Below are 13,556 nucleotides of genomic sequence, written 5' to 3'. Positions count from 1 at the left end.
TCTTCAGTTACTGCTCCATGCTAAGGAGTATATAATTTATAAATTCTGAATATTCATGGTTGGTATATATCCAGATTGAACTGAATGTGGGGGAAACAATTCTCCACTCACCTGTTTCTATATTATAAATTGAATGATTAGAATAAGACTCCTTGTAAAAATAACCCACTCATTTTTTTTAAGTTATTACGTGTCTGTTATAAAATACAACTTTAGTAATACTAGTTCATTTAAACATTGTCACAGTACCGTTTTTCTTCCCACAGGACTTGGATAATTGAGATCTGTTCTCTGCCTTTCAAATAGGTTGATACAAGTGAAAAGGTTTCAGGTTTCTCTCCACTTTTTTTAACTCATAAACCCAATAGCGTCTTTCAGATTTCACAGCTTTCATTAGGTGGAAATTCTTCCTAACAACCACATAAAACCTCTGATATTTTAACCTAAAAATCACATTTCAGTTAACAAAATTAACATTTATAGTCTTTACTATAAATGTAAAATCTGCGCCTTGTTGAAAATTTGTTACGGAAAAGTATAAAGAAGAAACAAAATCACCTAGAACTCCATCAGATAAACAATTCATCAGTTCATTTCCTTCTAGTCTTTTTATATGCACAAGTATATGTTTATTATAGCATATGTATAGTTAAATATTTACAAAATAAATGCATTATATATGTAAATATTAAAACAATGCTTATTAAACACTTGCTATGTACAAAATCTATATAACATGCACTTTGTGTACCTTTTCATATTTAAACATCCTAACAGCCATATTAGTGTCCTTATTTTCCAAAAGAAGACATTGAGCAGAGACATTAAATCATTTGCCCAATTTTCCCTGCTATTAAATGATCAAGTGGAGATTTAAAACCAGGCAATCTAAATCCAGAGATGGCACTCTTATTCAATAGATACCTGTATATATCATGTGTGTGTGTATCACATGCATGCAAAGCCCTTGACATTCAATAAAACGTGTCTTTGACTATTTGTAAGTAATCCTGAAGATTCATGACGTATCATTTTCTGTTTCTCCAGGAGCTGGTTTGTGAGAATATTTCACTTGGGTGAACCCAACAGGCTACTTCCTATTAACTTCTCAGTAGTGGCCTTGTTTTCTCTTTATTCACCATTGCACCACTTATTGTCTATATAAATATAGACATATTTGTAAATATTAGCTTCTTGAGATTTTAATACATGCCACGTGAACATTAACTGACCATATATTCATGTATACCTACTCACACATGTAATCATGAGTACATATATTCATGTTTTGACTATATTACACACATGCCTATATTCTTGTTATCAACTTATATATTTTAATCAAAATTTAACTTATACATGCTTAACAAGTAAAAAATGCAGAGTAATTTATTTTTTTAAGATTTTATTTATTTGAGAGAGAGAGTGTGTGAGAGAGAGCATGAGCTGAGGGAGAGGCAGGTGGAAAGAGAGAGGTAGATTCCTGCTGAGCAGGAAGCCTGACGTGGGACTCCATCCCAGGACCCTGGGATCATGACCTGAGCCAAATGTAGATGCTTAACTGGCTGAGCCATCTGGGTGCCCCTGCAGAGGAGTTTAGAATGAAAAGCAAGTCCCTCTCCCCTCAAATCTGTCTCTAGAAATCCACTTCTTGAGCCACCTACTTTTCACTCCTTCATTTAGGTCTCATTTTAGCTCTTCCAGTAGTTACCTCCATAAATTGAAATAATCTATATTATATTTGCTAGTATTTTTGTTATGTCAACTTCAGAAATAATCTGTTGATGTACAGCTATAATATTTAATGATCTAGTTTATTTACTTCACCAGATTTATTGCCATCCCTCCAAACATCACTAGTCTGTCCTCTATTTATTACTTTTCCAAGAGTGAAAATCTATTTTAATATGTTTCTTATACCATCAGTATAAAAAGTATCTTTTGACTCCTCCTTCTTTAAGTTGAGAAAATCAATAAATTCTAAAGAAGTTCATATAATCCTTGTAGTCTCTTTCTTTCAAGTATACCATTTCTAGAGCACTTTGCCTTTTCCTCTGATTTGGACTGATTGCTTTCCAGACCTACTGAAGAGATGTCAATATTGGACATTTTTTATTTCTCTTTGGATAGAAACTAATATCTTTCTTAATCTACTTATATATTTACTTTTTAAAAAAGCCTTATGAAGCCTAATAAAAAATATGAGAGGCGCACCTGGGTGGCGCATCGGTTGAGCGTATGCCTCCGGCTCAAGATGTGATCCTGGGGTCCTGGGATCGGGTCCTACATCAGGCTGCGTACAGGGAGCCTGCTTCTCCCTCTGTCTGTGTCTCTCATGAATAAATAAATAAAATCTTTAAAAAAATATATATGAGAGACAAATTTTCCAAGATTTTGCATTTTTAAGCATGTCTTTTGACTACCCTTACCTTTGATTTATATTTTGCTTGGTTTATTTTGCTAAGTTGGAAAGATTTTTCCTCATTACTCTTAAAATAATTGTTCTGCTGCCTTATAGTATTCATTATTTGTGATGAGAAAGTCTACTATAATTCTTTTTCCAACACCTCTAGAAGGTTTTAGGATTTTCCATTGTGTTCTGAGACTGCTCTAGAATGCCTCAAGGAGGGTCTTTTTTTATTCACTGTCTGGGTACATAATGAGTCCTTTAAATATGAAGTTTTTCATAAGCCCTGGCAAATTCTCTTAAATAATTTCATAATTCTCTCTCCTCTACTTTTTCATTTCTCATTTTCCAACCTTTAGTTGTTGGATATTGAACCTGTTCATTGTATTCTTTATGTATCCTGTCTTATCACTAGTATTTTTCATGTCACTGCTTTTTCCCCTTTTTTTCAACAAGCTTTCTTTTCTAAGTGTTTCTTTAGAGGAGAGAAGCAAAGAAAGGGAGAGAAAATGAGAATCCCCTCTACATGTATATTTGCAAGAGTATTTTCATTTTTACTGAGTATCTCTTGCATGGCATCCTGTTCTTAAATTGGGGTTATCTTCATCAATGTCTCTGACTCTGATGTACTCATCTCTTATGTAAATATTTTTATTTTCTTTTAGGTCATTTGTTAATGTTTATTTTGTTTTCAGTGTATTATGTTTAAGGATTTATTCTAATGCCTTGTGGTAGTTGTTTATCCATTCATATTTAATAACACGGCAATAGAAAAGTATAGTTGTTCTGTGTATACACACAAATCTTTATCTTAGGATGAAAAACATTAATGCCCAATTGCCCAACATACTGTACTGGCCTTGAGGACAGTGAAGTTGTCTGAACCCCATCTTGAGCTCCATGCAAGTGGGCATTTCTGGAAATGGCCTCTCCAGGAGTCTGTGGGGCGGCTTTGTTTCCTTTATTAACCTCTGTTCAGATGCTCATCAATAGCCTCTTCTAATTAGCAGCTTTAAAAAAATCTCTTTCTTATAATTTTATTTTTTTTCTTTCTTATAATTTTAATGAGATTTCTCTTAGGCAATAAATCTGAGCTTCAGAAGCCATTGTGGTCTAGAACTCTACTGTCATGTCATTTAACAATTAAATGCTGGGCTTTGATACTGCTATGCACAGGCTCTATGATCCAGCCTCATTTTTCTTATTTAGAAAACGAGGATCAGGCGACTGGGTGGTGCATTTGGTTAAAGGACCGACTCTTGGTTTCGGCTCAGATCTGATCTCAGTCATGAAATTAAGCTCCATGTCAGGCTTTCTGCTCAGTGTGGTGTCTGCTTCTCCCTCTCCCTTTGCTCTTCTTCTCTCTGTCTGTCTGTCTCTCTCTCTCTCATAAATAAAAAATGAAAAAAAAAAAACAAAGAAAAAGAAAACAAGGATCATTATATTTACCCACAGTTTTGTCAGGAATAAATGTAATTAAATAGGCAAAGCACCTAGTACTGTAGCTGGAACATATTAGGAAGCAATAAGTATTTGCCCCCACTCCCAATTTGAAGTGCTGGTGATTCATAGATGAAAATATATTAACACTACTCACAGTGTTTGCAATCTAGCACAATAAGCCAATTCACAATGAGGATATAATTTGATAATTGCTTTATCTATATTGTGTGTATAGAACTAGAGGAAAATAGAAAGAAGCACCTAAGTATTCTTGGAATAACCATGGAAGTGTTTCCAGAAAAGATTCTCAATATATATAAAACTTAATTCTCAATATATTTAAAAAATAATAATTTTTTTAAAGATTTTATTTATTTATTCATGAGAGACAGAGAGAGGGAGAGAGGCAGAGACACAGGCAGAGGGAGAAGCAGGCTCCATTCAGGGAGCCCACGTGGGACTCGATCCCGTGTCTCTAGGATCACGCCCTGGGCTGAAGGCAGCACTAAACCGCTAAGCCACCCAGGCTGCCCATACAAAATAATTATTTCCTTTTCTAGATGCATTTTATTTTGTAGGGTTGAGTACTATTATTAGGTGGTTCTTTAAGCATCTTTATTAGCTAGGCTAAGTAATTTCCTAGTCTTTTGTTTTTTTACAAATAGGGTTCAGAAAATATTTTGTTTTCATAAAAAAGAAATGGCAGCATTATTATTATTAGGTATTATATAATTATCTATGTGTACCACATCCTTAGAGTCTGTCTAAATCATGATTAATAATGGCTCTTTCTGGCAGCTGTGGATTTAAATTCCCAGAGATAATCATTTACATAGAATAGATTAAACAGCTACAGCAACATATAAACAAACATGTTTACTTTTGCATCTAATTTGATGATTAAATTTAGCTTTAACCATAGAGTTACTGCATAAAAGTAAAAGTATACTTTTGGAAAAGCAGTCTGCTTCTTTTTTTCCACGTTATTCTCACTGAACCTTTTGGGCACTGATACTGAATGATACGTTATAAATTATTTTCCATCTTTTCCAAAAGCCAAGTTGAAGTACCCTACAAGAGACGTGTAATATCAAGATTTTTTTTTTAATGAGAGGAAGGCAATTGGAACAAAAAGAAAATAAAAGGAAGAAAATTAATATGAAGCCTATGATTATACACATTTTTAGAGACCTAAGACATTTACCCAAGTAGACCACCCATTTGATTCTGAACTTTCTAACACATTCAGGAAGGAATCCTTGTCATTTACATGCCTCCATCTGACTACAAAATTTCAAAAGAAACATCTATACTCAAGAGAGGCTCAAATCTTCATGGTCCTAAAACCAGACATTGATTTTATAAAAAGGATATTATATTTTAAAATGTGTTTCATAGGATTTAAGTATAGATCCATAAATTCATTTATCAAATGCATGTTATTTAGATTATGGCCATTTTCAAATACCTTTTTTTTTTTTTTTATGATAGTCACACAGAGAGAGAGAGAGAGAGAGAGAAAGGCAGAGACATAGGCAGAGGGAGAAGCAGGCTCCATACACCGGGAGCCCGACGTGGGATTCGATCCCGGGTCTCCAGGATCGCGCCCTGGGCCAAAGGCAGGCGCCAAACCACTGCGCCACCCAGGGATCCCCAAATACCTTTTTTAAATCAACTTCCATGGAGATCCAATCTGTTAGCAAGTCTTCTTGATTTTACCAAATATATCTTAAATTTGACATCTTTTCTTCTTAGTCACCTATTCCACATTTAGTTTAATGTACCATTATCTTTAAACTGCACTGCCACAATAGACTACTAAAAGGTTTCTCTGCAATCCATCCTCTATCTTAGAATGGAAACATTTTTTAAATGCAAATTTGCTTATCACTCCTCTGCTTAAAATATTCCCATAGCTTCCTATTACCATTAAGATATAGGCTGAATATCTCAACGTGATTTTCATCACTGGCTCTTGGATATATCTGTATTGCTAACACTCTTGCTCTCTAAGCTGCATCACCACTGGCCTTTGGTAAGTTCTTCAAACACATAATTCCTCAAACCAGAGGCCTTGGATGCCTTCTTTCTTCCCCTGTTCGTTCTGGCTAACTCATTCTCATCCTTCATATCCCACCTAGCAGATCCCTTCCTCAGATTTTTCAAACTATACCACACTTCCTGTTATATGCTATCATACCACTTCCTAGCACATACGTAATTTATAATTTTCACACTTATTTCGTGATGGCATAATTAATGTCTGAATGCCCTATAGAATGTAAGATCCAGGAGATCAAGAATACTGAGGGATTTTTCTAATTACTATATCCCCAAATCTAAAGCAGTACCTGGAACATTATAAATTCTCTAAATATCAATTGAGTGAATGAATGAATGAATGACTTGATCTAATGATGAATTTTAGGATATCTATAAAAATCCTAAGTCATTCACAGGTATCCTAACACAGAGTTTGAGCCTATACATCCTGAAAAAGATCTCAAGGTCAAATATTCTTTGTTCTTAATTAAATTCAAATCCATGAGCTTTTTAATGACCAACAAAATATCCCTTTGCACAAGTTGAGATTAGTGATGACATATTTGAGTAAAGACCAGCCCCACTCCCACTACATGTGAGTTGTAATTTTCCCTAAAAAGCAGGTTTGTATTTCTATTGATTTTGAAAGTCCTTAATTCACTTTACTTTTTGCTGCTCCATAGACTTACCTATTTAACATTAATTCCACAAGGATCTGAGGGAAGCTAAGCCAAAGCTGGACACTGAATCTATTCCCATCTTCATTTCCAAATATGAGTATCCTAAGAGAAGGCAGTAGGTGATAGTTTGTACAAAGGAATAACTGTGATAACTATGCTAGAAGCCAGAGCAAAAGCAAATATAAAATTTCCCACAGCTGTGCCAAGGCAAGGCAAGGCTGAAAGAGTTAGCCAGTTAAGAAACACTGAGCCCATTTTTTTTTTTTTTAATTCAAGGACTTCATTACTTACATTAAAGTTCTCAAAAGGGCCAGATCCCATGTCCCTTGTGCAGGTTAATGCCACAGCAAAAGGGCTTTTGTTGATGAATACATCATGCATGGTAGGGCACCCTGTTGCTGACAGCCAATCTCATGCTGCAACTAAGCAGTTTTATAGCCTGTAACTCTCCCCTGAAGGGAGCTAGGTAGCAACCCTCCTACTGTATCACAATCTAGGAGGCAATGAGAAACTGAGGATACCCTCTCGGGGAAGGTAGAGAGGCAAGTGAGAAAGGTTCTTGTAGCAGCTCTTCATGTGTCTCTATGCTCTTATGTTATGGGTGGATCTTGGCTTTCTGCCAAGACTTTTAACCACTGTAGTTAAGCCTTGTATATGTGGCCTGTGTGTTGGCATGCCAGATTGTCAGGGTGCTATGTGTAGTCATTCCCCTACAAACTGGTAAGTGAAATCTCCTCCAAATCCATAGGCTCCTCACCATTTTACTGTGTTTTTAGACTAGGAAGTTGAGGTTAAAGGGAGATGGACATGACTTTCTGTTTTCCTTCTTTTATTTATGTTTGTCTCAAATAAAAATCCTGCTACGTATATGCTATTACTTTGGTTCCAGATTTAAATTTTATTTTCAACCATGGCTTTAAGTATTTTTTGAATTCTTAATCTTTCTCATTTTTTGTCTATGTGATAAAGAAAAAAAAAACAGTGATATGATTAAGAGTTCACCTAAACAGCACAGAAAGTCCATGAATTTCACCTCAAAAATACCTACATCATTTCCTGCAGCTAATTGGAAATCCAGTACTTGGTAAATTCTATGTACATTTGAAGGTAACTGTAGATTTTACAGATAGGATCAAGATGTTTTAACTGATGACAAAAACTGGATTGTAGACTTGCTGAGATGTGTAGCAGTCTTCAATTTTATTGTAGAAGTGAGTATATCGCAGAGTGTAGGCACTGGGCACATGATCTATGCTGAAAAGATACTTGTGTTTTTTCAGTAAAATATTTCCTCTTTTATCTTTTACTAAATAGAAACCAAATTAGTGTCACTCTGAAATTCACCAGTCGCTTTCTTCGTCCCGCTGAAGCTTCACTACTATTAATTTCAAAACGTAGGCATGCAATAGGAGGCGCTACAATGACTTTTGCTCTTAAGGGTGAAGTCCTCAATTTTAAAGCCATTGTAAGTAAATTTTACCTATTTTGTATGTTTGCTTCCCTTCTCAGTGCCCCAAGCACAGCTGTTCTTCCAAGTTTTATCTCTATACAGCTTCTGTTCTTTGAAGTCATGTTTGTACAGACACATGTGCACATAATTACATTTGCACAATTCTTGCCTTCTGTGTCTCTGATATTCTTGCTTTGATATTCTTTCTGTGGAAATAATTCTTTTTTATTTTTTATTTATTTTTTTAAGAGTGTGGAAATAATTCTTCAGTTTTATAAGATAATTGAAAGGACTTGTGTTGAGTGTTCCTTTAAGGTCAGATTTTTAGGATTATATTTGTTCTTTCCATAATGGAATCATTTACTATATACAATGTAGCAACTTACATTCCCTTCTGCTGTGGAGACTTGTGATTTAAGGTAAAGCAGTCCCTGGGCTTCTGTCTGTTTTTGTTTGAATTAAGGGTTGGTGTTTTATGTGGCAGAGAAAATGTTTCTCTTCTCTGATAGGGACATTCATCAATTTATCTTGAGTGTCCTGTGGCTCAAATCCATTCGAAAGATAATGCTAAGACTGGCATTTATTGAGAGGCAATAATGTTCCAGACAGAATTCTGTTTATATCTCAAAGAATGAGAGAGAAAGATTTTTAAATCTCTATAAAATGGTCGTGATATTGCTATCATTGACTTCTTGTAGCTGTTTTGTCTAAATATTATTTTATACCATGGCTGTATAGTAAAGAAGTAAACTTGTTATGTTGCCAGATTTCCATATGGGTTATAAAGGATTTGGGGTGAATAGGAAATAAAGAGATTGACTCCAGTAATGGCCAGTTGTGTAAGGAGAGCATTAAGTTGCTCACATGGACAGGCTGGTTGACAAGGTACAGACGCTCAGAACAGGAAGCGGACATTTGATTATCACTGAGATGTGCGTCCTGATCTTCAGATTTCCTCCTAAATGATAAATTCTTAGACTTCCCAACCCTCCCACACAAATTCTCCGAAACGAAACATTGCCCTGCCATATGTATCTATGAGACTTGGATGATTTTAGCTTGTCATTTACATGGTTCTGGGGCAGAAAAGCTGACACCTGAAGCTCATGTGGTCTGTTAGTTTCTCCATCTGGCTACTCATGGTTTTAGTAAGCCAGGGAGGGGCCTGGATAATAATGGAGAAATAAAATAATAACATGATCAGTCTAAAAATGTAGAATTACTAGCATCTTATTTTCCATGAAAGTCCTTCAGGTAATTTGAAGTTTTAATTTTACATTTGTGCTTTTATTACAGTACAAATATGTCAGTGTAGCCACCACATCATAAACACAGGCATATCACACTCACAAAGAGATATTCATGCACTCACATGAGCTATGAGCGTGCACATACACACACCCTGCCTCTTCCTTATGTCAAGTATATTAGGTATATATATGATTGATTAATTTTCAAATGTGGAATCATGCTCAGTCATTAACAAAAGCAATTTCAAGGAAATCAATTTAGGAGACACTATTGTGACAAATAATTCAGTAATGTGGTAAGATCTATTTCTATTTGTTCCTGCACAGATTTTAGCAGTACAATATTTGTGGGATAAGGGGAATTACATAAACTAATATCAGTGTAATGTTTAAATGTACTATTTTTTAGATACTTTAAGTTTATATGTTACAATTCAGGTTATTCTTTATTATTTTCATATAGAATTAATTTTTTTTTTACTTTAGGAAATTATACATTGCAAATCTCCATGTTATAAATGGAAAGAAATCACTGTGAATGTTAAAAATCCCTTCCACACTGCTGGGGACTTCAGGTGTGTTAATATAACATTTTTGTATAATTTCTTTGCAATTAGTCATATCCAATCTTAAAGGGAATAAGTGACTTTTTTCAATGTGAGCCATTTTGAGAAATTTTATATGTTTGCACTATAGTAAATTTATGGACATCATCAGATAAAACAACAAATGATGATAAATCAATTTTTCTGGAAATACTATTTGATCTATTTAAAGCTAAGATTGGTCATATCAAATTTATGATTTTTGTCTAAGAGCTTTATGTTTGTTGAGATGTACTAATCCTTTAATTTTTAAAAATGTTTAATTAATAGACATTTTTACTTCTAATTTTATTCCATCTGTTAATTTCTGAAAGCGAAATATTGATTCAAGCAGAACATGCATTTTAGCTTAAGGCATCATGATTAATTTAAACTGTGCATTAACCATGCATTCGTGCATCTTGAGATTTAACAAAAACAATAACAGCAACACAGATTTGAGATGAAAAGAATATAAAATGCTTAAGTACTATTTAAGGTCGCAATAGACAAATCTCTTTGTAAACTTACATACTGAAAGAGAAGTTGGTCAGTGATACCCATGTATTGCTTCAATTATGCACTGTTGCCATCAGCTTTAGAAATCAGATCCTCACAACAGTACTTGTGTTGAGACTAGAAGTTGTAAGTATGCTTATTATTTTAGTATTTGATAATTTCCAGTTTTTAAAATCATTGTATTCCTAGGCTGTTGGTAGTTTCTTATTAATCATCATTTATTGTTGACAAAACAGTTTGTTTTTGTTAAAACAGTTACTGGTGAATTTATGGTTCTTTTGTTTACGTGGGGAGAGTTTTATTTACTGTAATTTTATTAAAGTTTTAGAATGCAAAGAACAAAAAAAATGTCAGAATATGTAGCATTAATCCAGTATTAAAATATGCCCTTAAATGAACCAAATGACTGACTGCAGTTCTTCAGAGGAAATCAAGATCAAACATAGTTAGTCTTACATTCTAGTGGTAGTGCTGAAAGGAAATCTCAAAGTTCCAGGAATTGGTAGACTATTATAATTGTATGTTTTTCAAAAATTATATTATTTTATTGTTACTTTATGATTTATCTCAGATTAAATTAAAATTCAACGAGAGGTGGTGCATGATTTGTTTGGTAGAGCACAAGACTCTTTCTTCTTTGTATGAATGTGGCCCTCAAATTTAGTCAATGGGCATATAAACTCAAAATTTTAAAACCACTTACAAAATGTGTAAAATCAGCATTTTACAACAGGCATGTATTTTAAAATATAAAAATAATACACTAGAAAAGAAAGGAGATTTAATTGCCAATTAACTCTTATAGAGACATTTTTTAATGTTACAAACACCATAACAATAAGTGAACTAGCTTTTAATGTTACACTTTAAAAACTACCAGAATTTAATTATTAACAATCTAATATGAAACATACTTTATTTTTTTTTTATTTTTTATTTATTTATTTATTTATGATAGTCACACAGAGAGAGAGAGAGAGAGAGAGAGAGAGAGGCAGAGACACAGGCAGAGGGAGAAGCAGGCTCCATGCACTGAGAGCCCGACGTGGGATTCAATTCCGGGTCTCCAGGATCGCGCCCTAGGCCAAAGGCAGGCGCCAAACCGCTGCGCCACCCAGGGATCCCACATACTTTAAAATAAAACAAAAATGTCCATATATTTTCCCCAAAATTATATGCAGTGCAGTGACCAGATTTGATCACTTTTTAATCAAAATCTAACAGTACTTTCAACAAAAATGGCAACCCAAACTAGATTTAACAGACAGGATTCGCCCACATGCCTCTCTCTACCAGATTAGTGGTTCTCAAATTCCTCTTTTGCAGAATGCAACTATTTCTTGCTATATAATACTTTTTTATACACTATAATATTTGATTTCCTAATATTTTGTTGAAGATTTTACATTTATAATCATAGAGTTTAATGGTTTAATTCCCTTTTCTACTGATGACTATCAGTTTTTTGTGTCATTAATACTAGCTTCTAAGAGTGATTTGGGAAATGGTCCCTTTTATTATATTTTTTCTGAAAAGTTTGTAAAGGATTGGTATTAATTCTGTTAATCTTCAGTAGAATTCACAACTAAAGCCATCAGGACTGAGCTTTGCTTTTTGGGTAATTTATTTCATTACCAGTTCTATCTCTTTATTTGTTATGGGCCTAATCAGATATTCTATTTCTTCTTAAATCAGTTTTGATAGTTTGTACCATTCTAGGAATTTGTGCATTTCCTCCAAATTATGTAATTTGTTGGCACATAAATTTTCATAATATTCTCTTACAATCCTTTTTTTTCCCCCTGGAAAGTCAATAGTGATGGCCCTTCTTCCATCCCGAATTTTAATAATTTGATCTTTTTTCCTTCATTCTTGATCAGTCTAGGTAAACATTTGTCAATGATATCAATCTTTTCAAAGAACATTTTTTCTGGTTTCCTTGATATTCTCTATTGTTTATTGAGGTAGGATTGACCTACAAAAAAACCCGCACATTTAATGTATACAATTTGATGAGTTTGGACATATGTATGCAACCATAATACTATCACCACAATTAAGGTAATAAACATATCCATCACTTCCAAAAGTTTCCTCTGTTACTTTTTTTGCTGTGGTGGTGGTAAGAATGCTTAAGATGAGACTTATCCTCTTAACAGATGTTTAAGTGCTCCGTACTGTGTTGTTAATTAACTCCGTTGTATATCACATCCCTAGGAATTATTCATCTTGCAAAACTGAAACTTTATATATAACAACTCTCCATTTCATCCTAGTATGAATTCCTAGCAACCATCATTCTATCCTCTGCTTTTTGAATTTGGCTATTTTAGATACCTTATATAAATGGAATCATACAGTATTTGTCCTTCTGAGACTGGTTTATTTTACTTAGCATAATGTCCCCATGTTTCAAACATGTTGTCACATATTGTAGGATTTCCTTCTTTTTTAAGGCTGAATAGTCTTCCACTGTAATATATATACACACCATGTTTTCTTTACTCATTTGTCTATCGATGGACATTTGGGTTTTTTAGATTGTTTTCATATCTTGGCTATTGTGAATAATGCTGCAATAAGCATGAGAGTAAAGATACCTTTTTGAGATCTTGATTTCAGCTCCATTGGATAAATACCCAGAAGTGGAAGTGCTGAACTACATGGTACTTCTACTTTTAATTTTTTGAGGAATTTCCATACTTTCCCATAGTGGCTGTACCATTTTGTATTCCCACCAATAGCATGCCAGTGTTTCCTTTCTCTAGATATTCACCAATATTGTAATATCTTTTTTGTTTGTATGTTTTGGTGTTTCTTTGTTTATAATAGCCTTTCCGATAGGGATGAGATGATATCTCACTGTGGTTTTGAAATGCATTTCCTGGATGAGTATGGATGTTCAAAATGTTTTCATATACATGTTGGCCATCTGTATGTCCTCTTTAGAAAAATGTCTATTGATATCCTCTGCCCAATTTTTAATTAGCTTGTTTGTTTTTTGGTTAGCTTTTTGCTTCTGAGCTCTATGAGTTCTTAATAGATTTTGGAAAATAATCCTTTATCAGGTATATGATTTGCAAATATTTTTCTCACATTTCATAGGTTGCCTTTTCATTTTTACATTACTCTTGTATAACTCTATTGCATTTACCCCCCTTTTCATGGTATTTTTGTCAG

General features: G+C 34.0%; 1 protein-coding gene across 5 annotated transcripts in view; it reads left to right on the top strand.

Moving 5' to 3' along the window:
• CFAP47 (cilia and flagella associated protein 47) overlaps positions 1–13,556 on the top strand; it is a 502,530-nt gene that overhangs the window by 231,081 nt on the left and 257,893 nt on the right. For all 5 annotated transcript variants that reach the window (XR_012026084.1, XR_012026085.1, XM_072815366.1 and 2 more), the window contains 2 exons: positions 7,888–8,038; positions 9,760–9,848. Coding sequence is in view for 3 of the 5 variants with exons in the window: in XM_072815366.1 (XP_072671467.1) it covers positions 7,888–8,038; positions 9,760–9,848 (240 nt within the window). In the remaining 2 variants the exon portion in view is untranslated. The remainder of the gene's footprint in view (positions 1–7,887; positions 8,039–9,759; positions 9,849–13,556) is intronic.

The sequence above is a fragment of the Canis lupus genome, chromosome X (assembly GCF_048164855.1).
Source record: "Canis lupus baileyi chromosome X, mCanLup2.hap1, whole genome shotgun sequence".
Lineage (NCBI taxonomy): Eukaryota > Metazoa > Chordata > Mammalia > Carnivora > Canidae > Canis > Canis lupus.
The sequence above is the reverse complement of the archived record's forward strand: the minus strand, read 5'-3'. Positions and strand labels throughout refer to the sequence as shown.